We start from the raw sequence: 27,174 nt of genomic DNA on the forward strand, positions 1-27,174 counted from the left end.
AGAAATCCATGATTATAGTCAATTAATCCTTGACAAAGGAGGCAAGTATATGCAGGGGGGAAAAGACAAATCTCTTCAACAAATGGTGTTGGGATAACTGGATAGCTACATGCAAAAGAATGAAACTGGATCACTTTCTTACACCATAACACAAAAATAAACTCAAATGGAATAAGGACCTACCTAAATATGAGACGTAAAAACCATAAAAATCCCAGAAGAGCACAGGCAGTAATTTCTCTGATACTGGCCATAGCAACATTTTTCTCAATGTGTTTGCTAAGGCAAGGGAAACAAAAGCAAATATAAACTGTTGAGACTACATCAGAATAAAAAGCTTATGCAGAGTGAAGGAAACAGTCAACAAAATTAAAAGCCAACCTCTGGAATGGGAGAAGATACTTGCAAATGACATATCCAAGAAAGAGTTAGCATCCATTAATATATAAAGATTCTCAGCCATATAAAAGAATGAAATATTGCCATTTGCAACATGGAGGGATCTGGAGAGTATAATGCTAAGTGAAATAAGTCAGAGAAAGACAAATGCCATATGATTTCACTCCTATGTGAGATATAAGAAACAAAACAAAGGAACAAAGAAAAAGAGAGACAAACAAGAAACAGACTCTTAACAATGGAAACAAACTGATGGTAACCAGAAGGGAGGTGAATGGGGGGATGGGTGAAATAGGTGAAGGGGATTAAAAGTACATGTGTCATGATGAGTACTGAGTAATGGATAGAATTATTGAATCACTGTTGTACAGCTGAAACTAATATAAGACTGTATGTTAACTACACTGGAGTTAAAAAAAAAAGACAAAACATGCTAAAGCTAGATAGACTCTTAGAATTTACTGACTTTCGGGCATTGCAGATAAGGGATTATGGGCCTGTCATCTCTCAGTGCTTGCTGACAAGTGTCCCGTTATTATATGAATGCAACAAAAGGTAGAGTCTTCTTCTACTTGGGCTTCTTTTTATTTCTTCTTCCTCCCTATTTGTTATCTCCATCTTTTTCTCCCACTCTCCTTAGCTACTCTCCTTTCTCCTCCTTTTCCATTTCCATCACACACATAACCACTGCAGCTTGCCACTTTATTAGTTTTTATCCTCTACTACCTTTTAATAGGTTCATCTTGTTCATTTTCTGCACCAAACCATAGTAATTTCTTTTTGAAACATTGGAGTGAGAACAAAGGTGTCAACATAATCATGCTTTCTGCATTTAATCCTCTTTTATTCAGTAAATATTAAAGCACCTACTATAAGTATCCCAGGTGATTTTTTTCTGATTTATCTTCCAGTTCACTTCAGCTGTATCTAATCTGTCATGTCTGCCCACTGAACTTAAATTTCAGTCATTATATTTTTATTTCTAGAAGTTCTGTTTGGTCTTTTTAAAAATCTGTCACTTTTTGGGACACCTGGGTAGCTTAGTCCGTTGAGTATCTGACTCTTGGTTTCGGCTTGGGTCATGATCTCAGGGTCCTGGGATTGAGCCCTGCATTGGGCCCCATGCTCAGCAGGGAGTCTGCTTGAAGATTCTCTCTCCCTCTCCCTTTGCCCCTCCTCCGCTCACACACACATGCTCTCACGCTCTCTCTCTAATAAATAAATTTTAAATCTGTTACTCTTTAAATTTTTCTTTTTTAAAGATTTTATTTATTTGACAGAGAGAGACACGGCGAGAGAGGGAACACAAGCAGGGGGAGTGGGAGAGGGAGAAGCAGACCTCCCATGGAGTGGGGAGCCTGATGCGGGGCTCGATCCAGGACCCTGAGATCATGACCTGAGCCAAAGGCAGATGCCCAACGACTGAGCCACCCAGGCGCCCCTCTTTAAATTTTCTGATCCCTGAAATTATTTTCAAGTTTGTCTAGTAAAGCTTTTGTAGTCTATGCTTGATAACTCTAGGATTTTTAGTGGATCTGTTCCTATTATCTATCTCTGATTATTCTTGCTCTTGGTGTCTTGTTTCCTGTCATGCCAAGTGACCTCTCAAAAATTATTTGTGCACGTAATATGAGGCCAGAGACTTTATCCCAGGAAAATTTTGCATTTGCCTTGGCTTTTGCGTGGGAGTAGGAATACTACCAGCGTGAGCCTGCTAAGTTCCAAGGGCTTGACTCTCTTGACTGTCCAAGCAGTTGACCTTAATCAAGCACTCCTTTTGATTTACTTCTCTGTTGCTCTCTTTTGAGAAAAATTGGAAAAGAATAAAAGGCCATTAGAAGATAAGGACTTACTTATGGTTCCCTTTAACCTTGATAGTATAGTTGTTTGGTATACCAGCTTTCAGTGGGAACAATATCCTATTAGACTCTATATCTTTTTTATGTGGGCTTCAAAATCTGTTCCTTTGCCTCACAAGACCTTCAGAATAGAAATTCATATGTACTGATTCTGTCCCCTGTTTCTTACTATTTTGTCAGGTACTTACTGTTTTAAAGAAGATTTTTTTTTAATGTCTATTCTATTGAGTGTTTATAGTTGTTTGCCTTTGGAGTTTTGTTTCAGTAACCTGGAGACTGAAGGTCTCCATACTATGAAATGGGTCCTTCTAAGCATTGTTCCACATGGCATAGTTGTGGCAGTGGACAAAACAGACAAAACTTCTTACTCTAATAGATAATACATTTCAGTGGAAAGAGTCCGATAATAAACAAGGTAAAATATATAGAGGTAATTGCTAAGGAGAGAAATGAAGCAGGGAGGTGTAGGGAATAGATCAGTAGTGTCAGGATGTTGGAAAGTTTATAATTTTAGTATCCAGAGAAGACTTCATTGGGAAAGAGATAGAAGAATAAAGTTCTGAAGTTGGTGAGTAAATAGGGCAGCTGTGGAGGGGAAGAGCATTCTAGGCAAAGGGAACAAGTGCAGAGGCCCTCTTGGGAGTCTCAGCAAGAAGACTGGTGAGGCTGGATTGGAGCAAAAGATGGAGAGCAGCAAGTTGGGTCATGTTGGAGAGAGAACTACATAGTATCTAAGATCTTGCAGATTTTGAAGTACTGGTAGGCCTTTTTATGGAGTCATAAGAGGATTTTGAGCAATGGTGGTGTGACTTCGTTCAACTCAGGACATTATTTTGAAAACAAGCTCAAAAGGGCAAAGGTGGGAAGTAGGAAGAAGGGTTAACTATGATACTTATCCTGGGATTTTTCTAGGTAATGGAGTTATAGGGTAAACAAGATAATGTTTCTGCTCCCTTTCAGTCCAACTTCTAGTTCACTCTTAAAAGTATTATTTCAGGAAGTGATAGGTGCTAGGAAGAAATATAATTGACTTGGTCTTAATATTTTATAGTTAAAATATTTTTAAGCCTAGAATATTTATAATCTTTATAATTACAAAACATTTTTAATTTGGGGACTTTTGATGATGAATTCATTTTATAAATTCTTTTAGCTTATAGTCAAGAAAAGATATAACATTATTGGAGGTTGTAAAAAATTTTCCCCCTCTGTAGATATGTCCTTTTTTATTTTATATTTTCGAAGCTGTGTTACTGGGTACATAAAAATTTAGGGTTCTTTTTTCCCTGTTGGATTGACCCCCTTTATCATCATTAAGGGTCTATCTCTAGTAATGCTTCTTAAAACTGCTTTGTTTGAAATTAGAATAAGCTACATCAACTTGGTGTTTGCCATAGTTTGTCATTTTACCTTTTATGTGACTTTGTAAAGTATATCTCATTTAAGCAACCTATTTTTTAAAATTCAATATTGGTCTTTTACTTGGAATATTTAGTTCATTTACTTTTAAGGTAGTTACTGATATATTTGGCTTCATTTTTGTCCCTTTGCCTTCTATTTCTGTTTCATCCACTTGTTTCAGTCCTTCTTTTTGTCCCCTTCCTGCCTCTTTTCAGATAATCAGATTTTAAAATTTTTCTTGTATTAGTTTATTTATGTATACAGTTACTCTTATTTTAGTGGTTACCCTAGAGCAGGGATTGGCAGACTGTTGCTTACAAGCTAAATCCAGTAGTACCCTCCTGATGTACATAAAATTTTATCGAAACACAGCCACACCCATTTGTTTACATATCCTGTATCACTGCCTTGGCACTACAATGGCATAATTGATTAGCATAATTGAGTAGCTGCACAGAGAGACCACATGTATGGTTTACAAAGCCTAAAATATTTACTATATGGCCCTTTATAGAAAAAAATTTGCCAACTCCTGCTGTTGAGCAATGGTTCTTAAACTTGACCATACATCGGAGTCACTGGGAGGGTTTGTTAATACACAGAATGCTGGGCCCCCATCTCCAGAGTTTCTGATTCATTAGATTTCTGTTGGGACCAGAGAATTTGCATTTTTAAGAAACTGCCAGGTGATGCTCTGCTGCTGGTCCAGTACTGCTGTCCTAGGGGCTACAATATGTATATTTGACTTACTCAATCAAAAATTGTGTGTTTACTGCATCCACAATAATGCTTACAAGTCTTAGAACCGTTTGTTTGCTTACCTCTTAGGAGCACTATTTTATAATAATTTCAAACTGGCAACTCAAAGGTCCATCAACAGAATGGATATTGCTAGATTATAGTACACTAGATAACTATAAGCAATGAAAATGAATCTTCCAAACATATTGAGTGAAAAGAAGCTAGATATCAGAGTAGATATTGTGTGATTCCTTTTATATAAGGCTCAAGAATGGGCAAAGCCAATTATGAAGTTAAGACTAGTTAGTTGGCTTTGATAGGAAGTAATGATTTGGGGAAGGTCAATGAGGGTGTGTATAGGATGCTGATAATGATCTCTTGCTCTGGAGACTGGTTACATGGGCATGTTTGTTTTGTGAAAATTCATTGCACTCATACTTAGGATTTATACACTTTCATCTACCTTATTTTGATAAAAAGTTAAAATTTAATTTCCCAGTAGTTTTAGAATGTTAAGAGTTAAATTTTTTTAAGTGGTAGAGACATTTACTCTTCATTTCTTGTGTGTGTAGGAACAGAACACTGTTTCCATGGGAACTTCTGGCTACTCGGTGTTTCAGTACCTATCTTTCTGTGGATTTATGTGTCTACTCTGTCTCTCTTAGCTGTATATTTTTTTACATGGTGATGGCAAAAAAGTTTATTTGGGATCGTATTAGTGTTTTTATTTTTATTTATTTATTTTTTTAAAGATTTTATTTTATTTGAGAGAGACCACAAGGACAAGCGGAGGGGGAGGGAGAAGCAGATGTCCCGCTGAGCAGGGAGACTGATGCAGGACTCAATCCTAGGACCCTGAGATCATGACCTGAGCTGAAGGCAGATGCTCAACCGACTGAGCCACCCAGGCGCCCCCCCATATTAGTGTTTTTAACAGAACAAACCTATATATATATGTAGGTTTTAAGTGATCCCATCTGGCTCCCTAATATTATTATGCTAAAAAAAAAATGTCTTTTAACTTGAAGGTATTTTTTTCTTATAAATTGTGCTATTTAAGGGAAAAAAAACCACTTGCTGAAATGGAGTTCGGCTTTATATTGGTGTGTCTATTTGATTTTCTTTTTTCCAAATAAAAGTCTTACCACTTATTTGGTATATTTTCTTTAAAATATATTTAATAGTTGGACTTGAAGTATCCCTTTATAGTAATGATTTCATTTTAGTTGATTTGGGTATTTGCATAGGTAAGGGGGAGCAGGTTGAAAGGAAAAAGACTCTGACATATTGATCTGAAGCCTGTGGTAAATCTGCTCTGCCTCGCCCATCTTGTTTGTCGTGGTTGGTTTGTGCAGGGTCCTAGAGAAAACCATCTTCTCAGACAAGTAAATGCATACAGCTTGTGATTTTTTTTGTGGGGATTGGGGGGGTTCCATTTTATACAAGGAGATGATCCTAGCGTGGTCATTAATAAATATTCTAAAAGGAGCTTTGGGTAGAATATTTTAGAATCATTTATGAAAACAAATTGTTTGGTTTGGTTTCTGTGCCCTAAATAAACAGAAAATTGTAAGATTACAGAGTTAATTATGCACAGTAATGAGCACTGTGATATTCCATGTTTTACTGATGCAATAATAAGCACCACAGCAGAATGCATATTGCATAAAACCTTATTTTGTATTTGTATTAATTTTCATGTGAATTACATAGGAGAAAACAAATTTAGGTTTATAAACCTTTGTATTGAAAGCCTTTGAAATTTAGGTAAAGAATAAGGATTGCAGCTGCATAGATAATATTTTAAATACATGGAGAATTTTTACCTTTCATCTGGCAGTAGCTGCCATAAGATGATGTCACCTTGTAGCTGATTGGCTGTTACAGCACCTAGGGCAGGGAAGAGAAAGAAAAATGCCGGCACAAACCTCAGCGGTGGTTCTGTGGTTGTTTCTGTCTATTTTTGATAGAATCTTTGATTTGTACTGAATCTACTGTATTTGGCCATGTGAACCATTGGGAGCATCCTAGGGTGAGGGAAATTAAGAGCTTTCAGAGGAATGAGGCGACTGATTTGCAAACGGATCTGTGATTGTAAGTTGCAGGATCTGGGTGTAAGGAATAAGGCAGGGTGTGCTGGAAGATACACTATGGGAGGAGCTGGGAGAAAATGCTTACATGAGTAGCAGAAAAAATGAAAATGCTCTTTGCTGTCCTTCGAGTTAATATATTTGGTTTTATGTTTTGACTTAATATATAGGTAGGAAATAGGATAATAGTGCAATCAAATTTTAAATTATACTGTGTTATTTTATGTGGTGTTAGCCAATATATAAATGCTTATTCAAAGGAGCTTTATTTTGTATTATATCTTATAGAGTAATGATTTTATATGTAGCTTTATTTGATTTTTGATTCTTATGGAAAATGGAGCAAAGCTTAGTTCTCTTAAAATACATTTTTCTAATGCTTTGTGCAGATAAAAGCTTTGATGATGAAGAATCAGTGGATGGAAATAGGCCATCATCAACTGCTTCAGCCTTCAAGGTTCCTGCACCTAAAACATCCGGAAATCCTGTCAACAGTGCAAGAAAGCCTGGTTCAGCAGGTGGCCCTAAGGTTGGAGGTAATGTAAATCCATTTCAAATCTGATGTGCATGCCTCATGCCCTTCATATGGACACACATACTTAGAACTTCAGAGGAATATGTTTATTCATGACTGCAGCACGATTGCAGATCTGGAGAGTCTATTGCAACACACAGAAGAATATGCTGCCTTTTCAGAAATGTTTTTAAAATACTGTATATTGCTGTTTCCTGTGGATTAGTGAAGTCTTAAGAGTATTCATTTTTCCTATGTCATTTTTAAAGGGAGACATTTAAGGGAGTGTTGGGATTTGGGGGTTTTTTTATTTTGTTTTTTAAGGAGAGAGCAGGTTTTTCAGAATTTGGCTCTTTTCAGGTTCTATAGTTGTTAAAGAAATACTGATTTATGTAACATTTCTATAAATTCATATAGTAGTGAGTCTTGAATACTTCAGTGTTGAAAAAATGGTTGAAGATACTGGATATTGAATCATTTGTCACAATGGGAAATGGGTGGTGGTCAAGTAAAATTGCCTTAAAAATGGTTTCTGAATTAGATAATAATAAATAGGATAAAACAGTTTTTATGAATATATACAACACATAGTACATTCTTTGATCACATTAGAACTGCTTCTAGCATATTGTTTATCTTTTTAAAATTTTTACGGGTTTTTTTCATATTCTAATAAGAAAGCCATGAGTACTTTTCAGGTGCTAGTTTCTGCCAGGTCTTTCTGGTAAAATGAATCCTATTAGAATAAGCAAATATTTAATGCTAAAAGGACATTAGCTTCTTTCTCTTTTTCTCTTTCTTTCTTTTCTTTCTTCCTGTCTGACTTCCTTTCGTGTGTGTGTTGGGTGTGTTTTAGTTATAATTTGGGAAAACAGATTTTCCTTGTTTATGATAACTGGTAGGAAAATCATAGTCTTCAGAATTTTTGTTTTTCTTCTTTTTATCTATATCTCCTTTATTAAAAGCATAAAGGAAAGAAAAATAAACTGTATATTTTGACCAGGTCCTGTAAGTTGTGTTCTCTTGATCTTTCTATACCACTGAACATTAATTTCAAGTCATATATATTCTAAATGTAGGAAAAATACCATAAATACTGCATTTTAACTATCTTTTTTGTGCCATATAACTCTCAAGAAAGATAGTATGATATATATAGACACACTTATATATTATATGTAAATGTATACATATATTTACATATATTCATATGCATATAAATAAATAGGTGAATATTGTGAAACAAATGTCTTACTGATTTTTCTGGGTATTTTGAGTATTTACATTTTACTAGTTTTTTGTTTTTTGGGGTTTTTTTTGCTTTGCAATTATAGGAATATATTCTTATCCAAATGTTAGTTATCATATCCTATTACATGATATTTTCTATTATGCATTCTTATCTCTGGTAAAAAGTATCATATTCTGTGGTTTCTTTCTTTTGTAACAAATGGCTACCTCGAATTACTGCAAGGGGAATTTTTTGTCTTAATTTTTGAATTAGAGATTTCGGATATATATAATTATTTCATGAAATGTCTTATTTGACTTAAAATGAATTAATATTTGAAATACATGGTGATAATATATAATATTTTTGTGATTCTGAGCCACGGTGTATAATTAGCTCTGTATTTCATGTTTTATTATCCTTTCTTAGATGAAAATTGAGGTTGTAGTTTATCCAGCAAAGCTCACTTAATTTTGATGTTAATTGAATTGATAAAATCTGATATTCTTTTTAACGAAACAGATTTTCTTTATGCCACCTCGCCTTCTCTGGTTTGTAGTCCTGCCAAATATGAAAATGCTAGGTAGCTTTTGTGATCGTAGGCATTAATCACTCATATAGATTATATCATCCATCTAATCAGCGGCTCTTTTGATAAAAAAATAAGGGTAAGGACTTCATTCTTTCTTCCTTCTCCTCCTCATCCTCTTCCTCATCCTTCTTCTTTTGGCAATTGCAGATTCAGTCTGCAGTTTTTTGTTTGTTGCTTTTGTTTGCCACAGCTCATTTAGGTTCACTGCCTATTTTTCTAAGAAAAGAGTACTAGCCAGAGGATATTGATACTGCTTCAGAAATTAATGCCCTTCTTGGCTGTCAGTCCTTTGAAAATTTAACTTTAGAGTTTCTGTTCTTGGCACAGGCTTATTGATTTTTAAATTAGTTCTAGAAAGTTTTCCGAAAGTTGTAGAATCTTGGAGTTAGAAGGGACGTTGGCATATAGTTCAATTTACTATTCAAATATAGTAGTCCCTTTTATAATGTTCCTGATAGCATGACTATTCAACATCTGATTAAAATAATGTGTGCTCATGGATTAAAATTCGGAACAAAACCATCTACAGTACCACTATATGTGGGTATAATCAACTGATAAATTATGATGTAATTCTAGTTGCTTTCATAATTACTTTTCCAATAATTTTTATACATAACACGTTTTCTTAAGAGGAGGACAGAATTGGCACCATTCATTGTATCGTTTTGTATACCTTTTCTCTTACTAGTATTTTACCTGGGGCATTTTCTCAAATTATTAATTGAAAACTATTCATAGCTAAATAATATCTAGGTTGCTTTCAGTATTTTTGCTGTTATAAACAATTACATTATCCTTTTACATATATCTTTTAGCACATTTCCTCCAGTCATTTCCTTGGAATAAATTTCTCAAGTTTATTGAATCAAAAGATACAGTTATTCTTTCAGTTTGGCATAGTGTCCTCCAGGAAGGTTATAAGCCAAATTCAGTTCTGAATAAATAAATTCTATTTTATATTGCATTAAAACCTGCCTCTTTGTAACTTAAGCAAAGAAGGTGAATTATTTGTTAACATGATACTTTGAAATACTTGAAGGTTGGGTTCCCCTCTCTCTTTATAACTATTCTGCTTTCTAGACTAGACACTTTCTTTCTCACAAGTTTATATGGAGTAATGGGGATTCAGTATAGGCATTTCATTTGCTACTCCTAGTTACATAATATACAGATAGGTATAATTAGTTCCTAATTAAAGGAATATGGTAGATGGGGGGTATGTCTATATTAGATGAATAAGCCCATCACAGACCACTGAGTTTAGCAAATATTTTTTCAGGTAAGATTACCAAAATAAAAATAAAGTGAACTTCTTTGAAATCCTGACTGAATCTACTTTTGAAATTTGGGAGTTTAATTTACTTCTCTCAAAGATATATGTCAGGATTAAAGAGATGCATTGCTATTTTTAACAGAGTATCCAATCCAGTTAATTAAAGCCAGTAGGACCTGTGTTTAATCTTTAGTGTGTTTTTCATTGTATTTTAAAATTGTCTTTTCATTGTCTTTAGTGTAGTTTTGTAGTTTAGTAGTGTAGTTTTTCATTGTTCTTTGGCTCCCTGTGCCAACCTGTTCTACTTATATTGTAATTGTGTGGCCTTTAAGTCAGGGAGAATCAAAAAAAAGGATTGTGGGTTGCTCCATACCAATATATTATTGCTATAGAAATCCATATTATGTGAGAGTCAAAAGTGTTACTTACTTTTGTGCTTTACTAATTAGAATAAGGATAAAATGAATTCCCTTAAATAGTTATTTTCTGAATAACATTTATAACTTCATAATAGGAATTACGGTAAACACGTTTTCTTTTCTTTTGGCTTAATGGCCTAGAATATAATTGCTGAAGGTACCTGATTGTTTAAAATATTTATATCTCTGGAGTATTTTAGGTAATTTTTTAAAAAGATGTTTGAGTGTTCTCACATATATTCTCTTATTTAAATCAAAACCCCTCCAGTTAGGTACTTTATTATCTTAATTTTACTGATGAGCAAACTAAAGTTTAGAGAAGTTAACTTGCACAGAGTCATGCATCTAATAAGTGCACTAAGCACAAAAAATACTTTGCTATACTGCTACCCACACTAATCTCACCGAGTAAATAAGTATTCTAGATCCTTTAGCTCTGAGATTATAATCTACAGTAATGATCACTACCTTTCAACATCCATAAATCAGTCATTTTAAAGCTCAACCACTACGATTCTCAGCTATTTTATTTGGAAATAAAGCAAACCTGAATTTTTTTCATTATAAGTATTTTTAAGTATTATAAGTATTTCATTTTTAGTATTGTTGAAATCACCCTCCTGTACCAATAATTTTGGCTCCTATTCTTTTTAAGATACAGAGATTGAATTAGATGATAATATAATTGTTATTGTTTGTAATTTGTACCAGATTTTGAGGTTAATCATTTTTTACTGAGGCTTGTATGTAATCATGGAGACACGTCATTGGCTAAATCATTAGTTCTCAGAGTTCTGTTGTTCTTTCTCACTTGCTCATTCATTCAAGTAGACAGCATTTTCTCTCTATGGTTGTTTTCATCTAATATCAAAGACTGCTTTGAAATAGTTTTAGTTCTTATAATTAACTACCACCTTTCCAAATTCAGGAGTGCTTAGTCATTGTTTTGATATATTTGTTTTACTTCATTTATGTCTGACCTGAGGTTTTATTAAGAATGTCCAAATACGGGGGCGCCTGGGTGGCTCAGTTGGTTAAGCGACTGCCTTCGGCTCAGGTCATGATCCTCGAGTCCCAGGATCTAGTCCCGCATCGGGCTCCCTGCTCGGCGGGGAGTCTGCTTCTCCCTCTGACCCTCCCCGCTCTCATGCTCTCTCTCATTCTCTCTCTCAAATAAAATCTTTTTTTTTAAAGTAAAGATTATGAGAATCAGTATATATTTAATAAATCTCACAGAATTTAGTGTTTAATCTTGGAATCCAAAATTTTAACTGATAAACCTCAATTTCTTGCTTTTGAACTTTATATAAAACCAAATAACTTTTCTGTTTGTGTGTTTTGTTGTGTTTTTCTTCTTCTCGTCTTCCCCTGATGTAAGGAAAGATACTAAACCAGAATGTTTTAGCCTTTATCTTAAAGATTATCTGGCCCCAATTCAGGTGAAGAGACTGAGCCTCTAAGAGTTAAATGATGTATCCAAGATAAGACAGTTAATAAGCAGAGATGAAACAAGGACCCAGTGCTTGGCCAGAGGCTTTTTCTGGATCATCTCTGGGTCATCTCCTATCCAGTACTGCATGTGATACATATTTTTATCCCATATAGCAAGACACTATTATTGGCGTTTGGAAATTAGGGATTGGCCAGTAGCCTTTTTCTGTTAAATTACAATGAATGCCACATCTTTTACCATCCATCATAAGAAGCGCTGGTGTTCTTTTTTTTTTTTTTTTTTTAAGATTTATTTATTTGAGAGAGAGAGGGGTGGAGGGGGGCAGAGGGACAAGGAGAGAAATCCTCAAGCGGACTCCCCACTGAGTGCAGAGGCCAACACGGGGCTCAGTCCAGGACCCTGAGATCATGACCTGAGCCAAAATCAAGAGTCGGATACTCAACTGCCTGAGCCACCCAGGGGCCCCTGGTGCTGTCTATCTAAACTTTAGTTTCAAGGTAAATAAGATTCAAGTAATTCAACAGGTTTAGTCTAATAGTATCTTGCCTCTTTAATACTGTTGCTCTGCAGTAACAGGTGTTAAGTTTGATATGTATCCTTCTACATTGTACTCTATGTTCATTTATGTAGGTACGCAGATTAGATTTTATGTTTGCCCATATTAAACACACTAGTAAATACTTTGCAACTTGCTTTTTTTCACAGAATATTCATCCTTCAAAATCAAGAATGACAGCTCTCACATCCTTTTAATAGCCATACAGTATTCCACATTATTGATGTACCGTGATGTAATAAACTGTTTACAAGTCAGGGTCATTCAGGTTGTCTACAACTTTATGCCATTACAAAGAATGCCAGTCTCCATGTCCTTATTATATTTGGACATTCTGGTGCTTCTAATTGTGGAATAGATTCCTCCCAGTGTTCAATTAAAGATTGGGTGTGTTTTTAATAAAGACATTATTTTACCTTTTCCAGCATTGAATGTAACAGCCTCATTAATTGTTGTCATTTTGATAGGTGAAAAATGGTGCTTTTTTTGATTTTGTTTTAATTTGTACTTTTCCATCCACCTATCCATCTGACTAGCAGCTAGCAAATGTTTTCTGAAAGCTTTTAGCATGCTTCTGCTTTTGTGACCTCTGGAAAACATAGTGAACCAAAACAAAGACCCTGCCTTCCTGGAGTTTTTATTCTCTTGAGGTTCAGAATATTTAAATTCATTAATGAAGTTAGCATATCTTCTTCCGCAAATTACATGTTGTTGTTATTTGCCCATCTTTTAATTGGGCTGTTTTGTCTTTCTCATCAGTCTGTTACACTTTTTTAAATATTCAGATCTTTTATTCTTTTGTTAAAAGTCATAAATATTTCCTCAATGTCTCCTTTGTGGCAATTTACATCAAAACTTAAAAATTTTTGTTGTGGTAAGTAAAATATCTGTTCTGTCCTTTTTGACTTCCATATTTCCTATCCTGAATAAAAAGGACTATTTTCCAGTCCCAAGGCTATGCAAATGTTTTCCAGTTTATTCTAAACATTATTTTACATTTAATTTGTTCAGTATATCTGGAATTTATTTTTGTATAAGGTGACAGTATATTCCTTTTAATTTATATTCTTATGCATGGCAAATTAATGTCCATGCAATTAAAGAAAACATTCTTTACTTCATTGAATGAATACTATTGTATGTATTTCAGTTATTTTCTATAGTTTCTTTTCTTACTTTCCAGATCTGTATTTCTACCTACTCTAGCTTTATAGTGAGTGGTTTCCCAAACTTTTTATTAAGAAAAATTTTGAGCATATAGCCAAGTTGACAATGCAATGAACACTTATCATCTAGATTGAATAACTAGTGTTTGCCATATTTGTTTTAACTCTCTATATAAACATATTCCCATATATATTCTTTTTTTAATCTCAGCAGTTGGAAAATAAGTTGTAGACATTATGACATTCCAGCCATAAATATTTAATAAGCTTCTCCTAAGACTTAAAGGCATGCTGCATTATATCCATGATATCATTATCATATGCAAGAAGATTCCATAATATTATGTATAAAACAATCACATTACCAATTTTTATACCCATAACATTGATACATTTTTTGAAGAGTCTAGGCCAGTTGTCTTAGATTGTCTGGGTTTGTTCTGAATTTGTCTGATTTCTTTGTGATGTTACTTAACTTGTTCCTTCTAGCCCTTTTATTTTTTGTAAATTCTTTTTAAAATTTTATTTATTTATTTGTCAGAGAGAGAGTACAGGCAGAGGGAGAGGGAGAAGCAGGCTCCACGCTGGGGAAGGAGCCCAATGCGGGACTCAATTCCAGAACCCTGGGATCATGACCTGAGCCGAAGGCAGATACTTAACCGACTGAGCCACCCAGGCATCCCTATTTTTTGCAAATTCTTAAACTATATATTCATGTCCTTTTAAGCCCTTCCATTCTATATTCAAATTTCCTAAAGTATCCTAAAAATGGTTTTTATAACAAGTGATTCTTTGAGGCTAGGAAGAATTTTTAGTTTCTTCATTCAAGAATGCCCTCTTCTGTTGGTATGGTGAAATGGCAGCTGCTTTCCTAAATGATACCTGGGCAGCTTTCTTCTTCTAATTGTGTTGTAGCATCTTATTTCAGTAGAGCCCTCATCTTCCCTTTCTTCCTTTCCTTTTTCCACCAAGCTTCGAAGGGATACCTCCCCTTTTTAAGTGCTACTTACCTGAGGGTCTTGGGGGGAATCCTAGTTAGAGGTCTGTGTTCCACCACTACCAGGATCTTCGTCCTCCATACAGTTTCCTCTGATTTTTCTCTGTGAGGACTCTATAGTTGACATTGCTGGCCTTGGATGTTCATATTTACCCATTTACTTGTAAATTGAAGTTTGAAGTGTTATTAGTCTTCTCTTAGTTGTATTACAAGTATGTGCTATGGGTAATTTTATTTGTTCTTCTTTTTGGTCTCTAGTTTTTGGAATATGTAGTTGAATATTTGATTTGAATTTGGATAACTACCATTTCCCATGGGAATAAAAATGTATACTATAATTTTTAATATTTAGTAAGGAAATGCTTTTTTTTCTTGATAAACCATTATTTCAGCATTTTGTTGTATTTTAGGACATTATTATTTTAATAGTTTCTACTTTCACCATTGATCTGAATCACTTCTTTGTTATGTATCAAAGTCTCATATATTTGTGGGCCATTTTTGAGTCTCTGTTTTGTTCATTTGATTGATTGTTCTGTTCCTACACTAAAACCTAATTGTCATAATTAGCTTTTTAAATCTTGATAGCTGGTAGGGCAGGTACTTCCTCCCCCATATTCATGTTTGTTCCTAATGTCTTTTGTTGATTGGTATCTTTGTGATTCTGTCCACATTATTTCTTTAAATGTTATATTCACATATGCTTTGTAGTCTGTAACTAGACAATATCTATAGTGCTATATCTATTATTTGTTACCTATGACTCTTAGTGCAAAGTGGTTTGCCTAGTGTATTTGAACTTTGTGAAATTGCTTGAAGGGAGTTCTTCGGGCTTAAATTGGGGATTGTAGAAGCTTTTCTTCAGAGATTTATTGGTGCTCAAAACTGGGGAATCACCAATCAGGGACCCCTCCAGCCTCTCCTAGGTCTTGTCTCAACTCAAGAATTCCAGGTTACTCCTCCCCACCTGTTGGCTGGGGAACCCTCTTGGATGGGAAGAGTTGTAAAGTTACGTTGTGAAAGGGGCATTCAAGAATATGAGGAATTGTTACAGCTATCCTTGCAAACAATCTATTGCAGTTTGTCCTCTGACCACAGTAATTCACATGCCTTTCACATACAAGATACACTCACAGACTTTTCTCAAAAGTTTCAACTCATATATAGCATCAGGTTCAAAGTCCATGATCTTTAGTCTGTATCAGGTCACCTGCGAGGGTTCTCTGGTGTGGCTGCTCTCCATCCAGAGGCCTATGAACTAAAATAATATCTTAACTTGCAACCCACATGCTCAGTATACAATGGTGGTATAAGGACAGAATATCCATAATAGATATTCCATTCAAGAAGGGGAGGAATAGGGAGGAATAGCGTTGGCCTTCAGCTCAGGTCATGATCCCAGATTCCTGCATCAGGCTCCCTGTAGGGAGCCTGCTTCTCCCTCTCCCTCTGCCTCTCCGCCTCTCCCCTCTCCCAGTGGACGCTTCCTCTCTCTCTTTCTCCCAAATAAATAAATAAAATCTTAAAAATAAAAGGGGGGGATGCCTGGGTAGCTCAGATGGTTAAGTGAATGCCTTCGACTCAGGTCATGATCCCAGGGTCCTGGGATCAAGTCCCACATCAGGCTCCTTGCTCAGTGGGGAGCCTGCTTCTCCCTCTACCTGCTGCTCCACCTGTTTTTGCATGCTCTCTCTGACAAATAAATAAAATCCTTCTTAAAAAATAAATTAAAAAAAAAAGAAGGGGAGGAACAGGAAGTTCACTGACATAGCAATTTTCGAATCCAACAGGAACCTGTTGTCAGTTTCCCTTACTTCAGTGATGGTGTTTCTTTGATGAAGGTTTCGTTCTCTCTTGGGGTGTGGTTCTCTAAACGAATGTTTTCCTCTCTTCTTGGTTCTGCACTGAACTCTGGGCTCTGCCTCCTGAAATATTACCTTCTTTTGCCTAAAAATCTTGTATTGCCACTGTGCGTTATCTTTTTCAGCCCTACTTGAAGGAAGGCTCTTATCTAAACTGTCTCTGTCTCTTGGTAGCATTCTTCAGAAGCACTGGTAATGCTCTTATTGGTTAACTCTCTTTAAAAATTATGGGTTTTATATTAATTTTATTGGGGTTTAAGCCATATTTACCCCCTGTTGTTTATCATCTATTTTTCTCTTTAGGGCTAGTCTCTTCATAGTAGCATGAGAAGAACCTGCCCCTTTCCACTTTTGAGACCTGTTCTCCTATATCTGAAACATACTGCTTTACCCTTTGTCTCAGTCACCTTTGTATCCAGCACTTCATCTTATTAGTTGTTAAGGACTAAGTAGAATGACGTTTTCACTTTATACTTAAACCTTTAAGTAATATTTAGGAATTTCTGAGAGTACCTACCCTAGTCAGTCTAGCATACTAGAAATCATGCTATCTCAGGAACGTCAGAAGCCTCTAATCTCCACCACCCCCACCCCCCACCCCCCACCCCCGGCCCCCATCCAAGTGAATACTAGTTTAGGGTGAGTTCTAGAGCAGGGATCAGCAAACTAGGCCACAGGCCACATCCAGCCAACTGTCTGTTTTTGTTTTATGCATGAGCTTGGAATGTTTTTTTAATTTTTAAATGATAAAAATATTCAAAAGAAGAATAATATTGTGTGACATGTGAAAACTATATGAAATTCAAATTTTAGGGTCCATAAATAGAGCTTTATTGGAATACAGCCTTACTCATTCATTTACATGTTGTCTGTGGCTGCTTTCATGCTACAGTGGCAGAGTTGAGTAATTGCAGCAGAAACCATATGGCCCACAAAGTCTAAAATACTTATTATCTGGCCTATTACAGAAAAAATTTACTGACCTCTGTTTTAGAGTAGTTAGACAACTGAGCAAAGCTGTTCTGTTGTGTTTTTGCCCATTAATATCTTATGGTGTGACTGTTAACCCAGTTATATTTAAAGAGCTTTAGTCAAGTTGGAAGCCAGCATTGTTCATTCCTTCAGTGCTGCAGCCTCTACTTGTGCTCCTGCTCTCAAACTTAACTTTATTTAAATGCAGCTCTGCTTTGTGTATACACTCACTGTCCTTTTCTTGCAGTAATATTTGGCATTAGAGCCCATCACTTGTTTTGACTCTCTGCCTATAGTATTCATTCTCCTTCCTGGTGCTAAAAGTATTTTGTAGTATTTTTTAGGTGAACTTTAAATCGATATCAGGAAATGGAATAATGCTTGTGAGAATGAACAGTTTATTCAGCAGATTATTCCCTATTAGGCAAACTAGGATTGTAAAAAGGTTTACTTGCAGTACATATAAGAGATAAACGAGGCCAAGCTCAGCATGTCCTGTCTTTACACTATTCACATACCCAATACGCTCCCATTAGCAAGAGCTTTGCTTATACAAAATGGTTCTCAAAGGTAAGAGTGAGATAGATTGGGGTCAACTATTTAAAACCATGCAAGTTCTTATGGAATTTGGTAATTTCCATGTCTAGGTTTAGAGACCTAATTGTCACATCTGAACTGGTAATAAGGCTGCATTTAGTGATATTTGTAGCCTTTTGTCTCTGCAGCTTCTGCAGGACTTTTAAAAGCCATTTGATTTCTACTTCACCTACCCTCCCCTTTAGGTTATTTGTCCCTACTCATAAGACATAACTGACTGGATATTAAAACTAAGACATTATGATCAGAGTGAATTGTGACTTTTAAAGTTAGACTTTACTATGCATGTTCTTAGTCAATGGCACATTTTTCTGGTTTTATTTGGGATTTGTTCAGATGCTCTGCGTTCTCTTGAAGGCGTTTGACAATGTGTTGTGGCTGGTGGGTTAATGTGTTGGAGTTAACATTTTATTCTACATTTGATACCTTTTGTAAACTGCCCATAAGCTGTAGTAACTCTTCATGCTGATCCCCCCTTCACTTTTTCATTCCTCTGTAAAATTTCTGTCTTCCACACTTGAGCACACTGATGTTGTCAGTTGGCTGTGCTCTGGTACGTCTGCACAGGTCTCCTCCACCAGTGGCCTCCTCCAGGAACCACTTGTTCTCAAAACTTGCCTAGTGGTTCCTCTTGTTACTGTAACAGAGTAATTTGCAAGAAGTGGTATATAACTGAACAGACTATATTTAATGAATGTGTAAAGAAAACTGTTTTTTTGAAAACTGTGTTGAATTTTTAAGAACTACATGATAAGGACAAGTCCCTAAAGAAATTTCTGTTCAGGGATGTCTGAGTGGCTCAGTCAGTTAAGCGGTTGCCTTCGGCTCAGGTCATGATCCCAAGGTATTGAGATCGAGTCCTGCATTGAGCTCCTTGCTACGCAGGGACCCTGCTTCTCCCTCTGCCTGCCGCTCCCCCCGCTTGTGCCTGCTCTCTGTCTCTTTCTCTCTCTCCCTCTCTCTCTGACAAATAAATAAAATCTTTAAAAAGAAAAAGAAATTTCTGTTCAGTGGCCTGGGCTGGGCAAGACAACTACAAAAGTTTGGGAAGAAATTGTAGAAATCTAGGCTTCTGCTTTCCTGTCAGGGAACCCATTGTCAAAAACAATGAAACCCAGGGGTGCCTAGCCAGCTCAGTCAGAAGAGAGAGCTACTGTTGATCTTGGGGTCATGGGTTCAAGCCCCACGTTGGGTATAGAGATTACAAAACAAAAACTTCAAGAAAAATGAAACCCATATTAAGAGATTGATAAATGAATGTAGTATAAGATGTTAAAATAATGTGGTTAGGTATCTTATTTTTTGTTTCTTTGCTTAAACTGATTATTTTCAGTTAATCTGTTATTAGTACTGATCATGGGGATAGGGTCGAGAGTTTTATTGTTATTGGATTTTTTAATAATATTTCGGGAATAACTAATTTATTTACTATTGTAAATGAATTTCGTACAGCAAGAATGCATTCCTGTCTCTCTTAGTTTATTAAATTGTCATTGCTTTTCATTTGTAGTTTTATATTGTCTTACAACTTTGTTACATTTTTCTGTGGTCCATCTCTTATTGCTGTTAAAACTCACATGCAAAAAGATTATCTTCAAAGGTTTTTTTTTTTTGTTTTTTCAGGATGAGGAGCTTCTTATATACCTTTGGAAATCTTTAGCTTTTTTTTTATTAGGATGTTAAATTTTTAAACCCAGTTTTGAAAATAATATTTCCTTTGGTAGATGATAAACCTAATTGGGGAGCTATTATTATTTAACTTTTTAATTGGATAGATTTTTAAGCTAATTATCCCTTAGGATATGCATCTTATGTGGTTGAAATCCATTTCAGTGTGTTAAGTTATTACCATGAAGAAATAAATACACAGAGTTAGAAACTAAGTACCACCTGTATTGGCCAGAGTTCAGTCAGGAGACAGAAGCCACAGGGGCGCTGGGGTGGCTTAGTTGGTTAAGTGTCTAACACTTGGTTTCAGCTCAGGTCATGATCTTAGACTGTGAGATCAGCCACGCATCGGGCTCCATGCTCAGCGTGGAGTCTGCTTGAGATTCTCTGACCCTCCCCCGGCTCGTGCACGTGTGTGTGCTTTCTCTCTCTCTCTCTCTAAAATAAATAAATCTTTAAAAATAACTGTTGTGGGGTTTTTTTTAAGATTTTATTTGTTTATGTATTTGAGAGAGAGAGAAAACACAAGTGGGGGGAGGGGCAGAGGGAGAGGGAGGAATCCCAAGCAGACCCCCACTGAGCCAGGAGCCCTACACGGGGCTCTATCCCACAACCCTGAGACCATGACCTAAGCCGAAATCAAGAGTTGGACACTCAACCAACTGAGCCATCCAGGCTCCCCAACAATTATTTTTACAGAGAGAATTTCATATGAAGAATTGTTAAATGGGTATGGTGAATTAAAAATGCAAAAAGAGAACACTGAAGTGTCATCGAGGTAGCAATTACAGTCAACAGCTCCTACTCCTAGAGCTGAAGCAACAAAATGAGGAGCTTAAAATTATTAAAACAGAGCGGTGGGGTCCTGCAGAGCTGTGGCTCAGACCTTTGTGAGGGAGTACTAGCTGGCTGGTGTCTCTGACGGGCCCTGTGAGCTGGATCAGTGAGGGTTAGAAAAATCGCAACAGGAATCAGGTGCTGGGAGCCTCCTGACAGAGTTGCTAGGGTTTTACAGACAAGAACAGGGAGCCAGAAGGAGCATGTCCCTTCTTCTGTCAGCTTCCATCTTTCCAGCATCCCTATTAACAGAGTTTAGCAGGAAGCCATTAAAATCAGCAGAAAAATGGTTTGCCCAATCCTGGCTAGGCCCAGCATCACTGAATATGAAAGATAGGATTTGGAGCTGAAAGTAGCTTAATTACTGGCTCTTAAACAGCTACTACTTCTTAAGTTTACTTTTTTATTGTTTATGTGCAGTAAAGGAAGATGTGTTTGCATATATAAATTTAATTTTAAGGCCCTCATTTCTTTCACATTTGCTTTCCTGAACACTGCAGCATACATGGATCCTCTACTCTGTTATTTGCCATCATTTATTGACATTTAGTGTCATTTAAAATTGCCATTTACCTTTTTAAATGATTATCTTTTCACCTGTATTTCTTGTATACTTGCTACTGCATTGAATAAGGATAGGAGGGCTCTGTTCTTACAGTTTGAAGTTTACAACTAGCCTACTTTATAGAGAGTTAATCAACCATTGCTATGGACCTTGACTTTTCTGAAAGATGGTGATTTTTTTTAATGCTGTCTTATAAAATGGAATGTCTCTCAAAATTATGCCTTTGTTGATATCAAAGGAGTTATATTTTTCATATTTTCTTTGGTGCTAACATGCTTAAACTTTAAAAAAATAAATTTCCTTTTGATTAGCAGGTGCTTCTAAAGAAGGAGGTGCTGGAGCAGTTGATGAAGATGATTTTATAAAAGCTTTTACAGATGTCCCTTCTGTTCAGGTAAGGATACCAATAAAGTGGCACTCCCCAAGAATATTGCTTGCCACCTGTTCATATAATTACTTTTGTCCCTTTTAAAAATTCTCTTTTTCCTTAAATGACTATGTAAGTAAAATACTTGGCTTATTATTACCAAGCTGTTATTTGTTGGTACAATTAGGTTTTCAAATGATTTTTCTCTGAGGCTAAAATAGAATCCGTAATGAATTATGACATTGCAATGTTCAACTACATCCACTTTTTTTAAGTTGTGATACATTCTCCCTTTTTTTGTTTTGTTTTGTTTTTACCTCCTCCCTTTTTGTCCACTTTATCTCTGTCTCTTTTACAGGCATACCTTTCTCTACCGGGCTGTTGAATATTGGAATTTCTTAGGGGTCAGTTGTGGGCCCTCTCCTCTCCACTTTCTTACTAAGTCATTTCCTTCAGACCCATGGCTTCAGCTCCTGCCTTTACATAGATGACGCATCTCTCTTGAGTGCCAAAATAATTTCTCCACTGTCTGTTTACCTGACATGTCCTTATAGATGTCTCAGAGGCATCTCAGACGCAGCCCGTCCAAAATGGGGCTCATGATCTTACCCTTACAAATCTGCGCTTCTAGTGTTTTCTATGTGAAAACCATGACTTACTTCAGTTATAAAAGTCAGAAATCTAGGACTTATTCTACTGCATCAAATTTCTAACTTAGTAGTATTCACACTTCTTTTGCTTATATTATCTCCAAAAAGAATGTTTGAAAAGTTGTCTACCCTCTCACCAAAGTAAATTTTTGACTTTTCTCTTTTTCTCGTTGGGGAAGGGGGAACCTTAAACTGTATTCCAGAGCAATGCATCATAATAAGATTCAGAGTGGCAGAGGGGCCTGCCTGCCTTCTGAAATTGGGCAGAAGGACTGTTGTGAGGGGAGTTTGGAGGCAGGAAAGAACTGGCTCAGTATCCTGCAGTAGTCATTCTCTAACAGAATGTTATCTTGACCCCCTCCTACCTCCTCACCTTGTCTCATGCCCTGCTCCCCTTTGTACTGTTGTTGGGGAAATTAATGGCTGTTGAAAGTGAAAGACTCTTTTGATGAAGGTATCTGTTTGATATTACTTGGATGGTATCACCAGGACCCCTTTCTCTACCTCTCTCATTTCTGGATTCCTCCACATGATCTTCCCTCATGGTCAGCAACATGGCTGCAACTGTTTGAGCGTCACACCTTCACTGCCCTCTGTGTCTTTTCTGATTGATCCTGTAAAATTTGTGAGAATCCTTCTGATTGAACTGATTTAGATCACATGCCCACCTCTGAACCTTTGTGATGTAGAGAAATAATGTGCACCAATTGATTATGGTTGGGTCATTGGCTCTTCCCCTGTCCCCCTTTGCACTTTTTACTCCTGTGCTTTGGCCTTCTTTCAGTTTCCTTCTGTCACAGAGTCTTTGCACATGCTATTCACACTAGGGAAGGCTAATCTCCCTACTTTGCCTGATGATGTTCAACTCATCCTTTGCTCTCAGTTCAAGCTTGACTCTTTTAACTAATTCACACCTCCCAAATAGACTTTCATGAAACTGTAATTCTTTGACAGTACTTTGTTTGTGGTTTTATATCATTTGATTAATTTTTTTCCCTCCCTGACTGGATTATAAGCTCCATAAGGCAAAGACCATGCCTGTTTTTGCTCACCATAATATCCTTCATGCCTAGCATCGTGCATCCCTGTTATGTGAATATTTAAGTGAGTGAAAGGATAATGGTGTTTTTGGCAAACAGTTGGCTCCTGAGAAAACAAAGCATGTAGCTTTCCTGGCTACAGTGTGGGGGAGCTAACCTAAACCATGTCCTTTTGCAATAGTGTATATGAATGCAGTAGGTACATACCTGAAGTCATTTTGAGAAATTAGGCCTATCATTAGTTCTTAGGATATTTGCATCATGTTTTTAAATGACAAAGCATTTTAAGAGTATATCTAAAGTTAGTCATGAGCAGAGAAATAGCACAAGGGTAACAGGTAAGGAAGACAAAGCATTTTACTTTATTGTATATAATGTATATCAATTTTCCATTAATGGTGCTAGAATAGGAAATAACGTTATTATTTGAAAGATTACTATAAACATTGGGGCATAGTTTTGATATTGCTTATAGCAAGAAATATTAATGTTATAATTTTGTATCTTTAAGATCTATTCTAGTCGAGAACTTGAAGAAACATTAAATAAAATCAGGGAAATATTGTCAGATGACAAACATGACTGGGATCAGCGTGCCAATGCAGTAAGTTTTTTATTTTTTATTTTGTTATCCTTCTCTTTTTTTTTTAATGTTCCAAAAACATGGAAATTCAGTAATATTACTACATGGTATTTGCTTATGAAATAGAGCATATGAAAGCTAACATTTCTTTCTGGAAAACACTTTGAGGTAATAGGAATTTTCTGAATTAGGGTCAGGTTTTACTGTTTCTGCTGATCCGTGGAGCTTATCTTACTCATTTGTTAGTCTCTCCACATGTGCTACTTATTGACTGACCAAGAAAGTGTGAGCTTCACTGATGTCTGGGTGATGGGTTTGTGTGGGTTTACATAGTTGTTCATCAGTAGGCAGTGTTCTCAGTTCTTATAAGGTTTTCCTGTAAAACAGTTCACTTTGCCCACATGCTCGATAATTTCATAGTATTGACATCAATTAATGACAATATATCTGTTTGTCTGGCTTATTTTCTTTATTTTCTCACATATGTCTCTGAATATGATGAATATTTTTCACCTGTGATTTAAAAAGAAAAAAGTCTCCTATCCTTGAGTTAATAATATTGTATCCTAAATTCCTTGATAAAATATTTGATACTTTTAAAATAATATCTACATTGACAAAGGACTGTATATTTTAAAATTTGTAAGCTTGCCAGATTTACATCTGAGGTTCCAGATGTGTCCTCTAGAAGCCAGAGAAAGGGTTCCATTTTTTTTTAAGATTTTATTTATTTATTTGACAGAGTGTGAGAGAGAGAGCACACGAGCAAGGGCAGAGGGAGAGGGAGAAGCAGACTCCCCTGCCAAGCAAGGAGCCCGATGCAGGCCTCCATCCCAGGACGCTGGGATCATGACTTGAGCCAAAGCAGATGCTTAACCTACTGAGCCACCCAGGCACCCCAAAGGGTTCCATTTGAAGACTTCTGCTCTGAGAGTTCTCAATCTCCATTTTGATTAATTAATCCTATATGGCCCTTTGAAAATTGCCCTTTTTGATGCTACAAACAAAAGATTTTTCAGCTTCTCTTTAATAGGAAGTTTACATATTTTAAGGTATTAAAATATTTTAAGAGAAAATGTTGCTCCATATTTGCTAAATATGATTCATTATTCTGTCTTCAGTTCTGAGATTAGTCTGAGATAGAAAGACCTCTGTCATAGGTAATCTATGGAGAAACATGACAAATTAAATGTTGTCAATATAAAACACAAACTCTGTACTTAAGAGTTTTTTGTTGGGGTGCCTGGTTGGCTCATTCAGTAGAACATGAAACTCTTGATCTTGGGGTCAGGAGTCCAAGGGGTTGTGAGTTCAAGCCCCGTGTTGGGTGTAGAGATTTTTTTTTTTTAATGAATTTTTTGTTTTACTTCGAAACAACCCTTTTGGAAACACAGGTGGTCTTTTAATTTTTTTAATTAGAAAAGTGACATGGGCTCATTGTAGTAAATGGAACAGTACAGAAGATTATAAGGAAAAAGTTAATAGTTTACTCCCTATTAAGGAAACAAATGTTTTCATTTTGGAGTATATCCTCTTCTATGTATATGTATGATAAGATAAACACAGTTTTTTTTCCCCACTTCTATAAAAATAAATGAGATCATACTAGATACGTTACTTAATAGCTTGTTTTCATTCACTTTCTTTCATAATTTATGCCCATTCAGTACAATTGCTATAGATGCCAGGTATATAGTAGTTGCTCAGATATTTATTGAATGCAGATCAATATGTGCATATATTTCTTAGTTAAAAAGATACCATGTAATTTATTAAACCATTTCCCATTTGATGGACTTACAGTTTTTTATTTTTTGCTATTTCGACAATATCGCAATAAATATCCTTGCACACATTTATAACAATGGTGTTTTTATTTTTGTAGGTTAAATTTTTCAAAGTGGGGTTGTTGGGTAAAGAGTAGATATAATTTTATTTTAGTGTTGCCAAAATATTTTGAACAAAGATGTTAGTGACTCAGTCTTACTTACAATAAGAGCATCTCTTCTTTCTCATACTGGAAGCTGTTAATTTTTGCTAGCCTGTTGGAGAAAAATGATATATCTTTGTTGTAATTAGCATTCGCTTATCAGTAGTAAGGTTGAGCACATTTTCATATATTTATTTTGCTCAATTTAATATTGGGTTATTTGTCTTTATCTCATTTATTATCATTCTTTTGTATTGTACTTAATATGTTGCAAGTAATTTTTTCCAATCATGTTGTGATTTGTTTGGTTAATCTTGTTTAGGTGCCTTCTGATTTCTCTTCTACCTATGATAGTTTCCCTTATATGCGTTAAGATTATATAACTTGTTACAGAATTTTTCCTACTATTGTAATATCTTTTTTATGGTTTTCATTGTCAGTCCATCTGATTTAGTTTTAAAGATCTCTTTAAAAATTTAGAGAACCTCAGAGTTTAACATGAAATTATATATAATAATGGATATGATAGGTAAACTTTTAGCTTCTCAGTATGTGTGAGCACAGATATGCAAATGTGGGTATCTTTTGATTGATGTAATTTTATTAGGTATGTCTGGTGTTAATATGGAAAACATTTGTCAATCCTATATTAAAAAGTAATGCTTAAGGATAGAAATGGGGAGAAAGAGCTATTTATTTCACAAAGTGTGAAAATATTAAAATACGGACCTGGCTGACTAGTTGGTCCAGTTGATTCTGTACTTTGGCTTATGGGTGAATATAGTTTCCAAATTTGGCCCTTTTAAAAATAGTCTCCTTGGTAGATAGTGGTAATTTTGCCCGTTTTGAATGTACTTATGCCTCTGAATTGTGTGCTTTACAATGTTTAAAATGATAAATTTTATGTTAATGTGTATTTTACCACAATAAAAACTTTAAAACTTACCCTTAAGACTTTAAAATGTACTTAGCTATTCATACGTTACATATATCCATTTTGTATATAACTAAATCTGTAACATTCTTTTCCAGAAAGCTTTCTTTAGTTTGCATGTTTATTTATAAGATACATTTAATGGTATTAAAATGTCTGAATATAGTTATAAAAATTTTTAAATTTTTGTTCAAATTTGGTAACTTTTTTTTTTTTTTGGAATTGACACTCTTTATACCAATAATGAAAATTCTCTTTACTTCAGCTCAAGAAAATTCGATCATTGCTTGTTGCTGGAGCTGCACAATATGACTGCTTTTTCCAACATTTACGCTTGTTAGATGGAGCACTTAAACTTTCAGCAAAGGATCTTAGATCCCAAGTGGTTAGAGAAGCTTGCATTACTGTAGCGTAAGTATGTTCTTTCTGTGATAAGTTTTTTTTATGAACTCATTCAGTGCTCAGTGATTCAGTG

The 27,174-nt window shown here is 35.6% G+C and overlaps 1 protein-coding gene across 31 annotated transcripts in view; it reads left to right on the plus strand.

The window, feature by feature from the left end:
- The window catches only part of CLASP2 (cytoplasmic linker associated protein 2), a 184,055-nt gene that overhangs the window by 53,521 nt on the left and 103,360 nt on the right, over positions 1-27,174 (plus strand). For 16 of the 31 annotated variants that reach the window (XM_034991290.1, XM_034991484.1, XM_034991494.1 and 13 more), the window contains 4 exons: positions 6,880-7,026; positions 21,507-21,589; positions 23,764-23,856; positions 26,965-27,110. In XM_034991290.1, the coding sequence (XP_034847181.1) occupies positions 6,880-7,026; positions 21,507-21,589; positions 23,764-23,856; positions 26,965-27,110 (469 nt within the window). Of the gene's footprint in view, positions 1-6,155; positions 6,495-6,879; positions 7,027-21,506; positions 21,590-23,763; positions 23,857-26,964; positions 27,111-27,174 lie in introns of those variants that run through there. The other 15 variants (XM_034991364.1, XM_034991434.1, XM_034991446.1 and 12 more) reach the window with 3 other exon arrangements.

This window comes from Mirounga leonina, unplaced genomic scaffold (assembly GCF_011800145.1).
Source record: "Mirounga leonina isolate KUSES-001 unplaced genomic scaffold, KU_Mleo_1.0 Mir_115, whole genome shotgun sequence".
Taxonomy (NCBI): Eukaryota; Metazoa; Chordata; class Mammalia; order Carnivora; family Phocidae; genus Mirounga; species Mirounga leonina.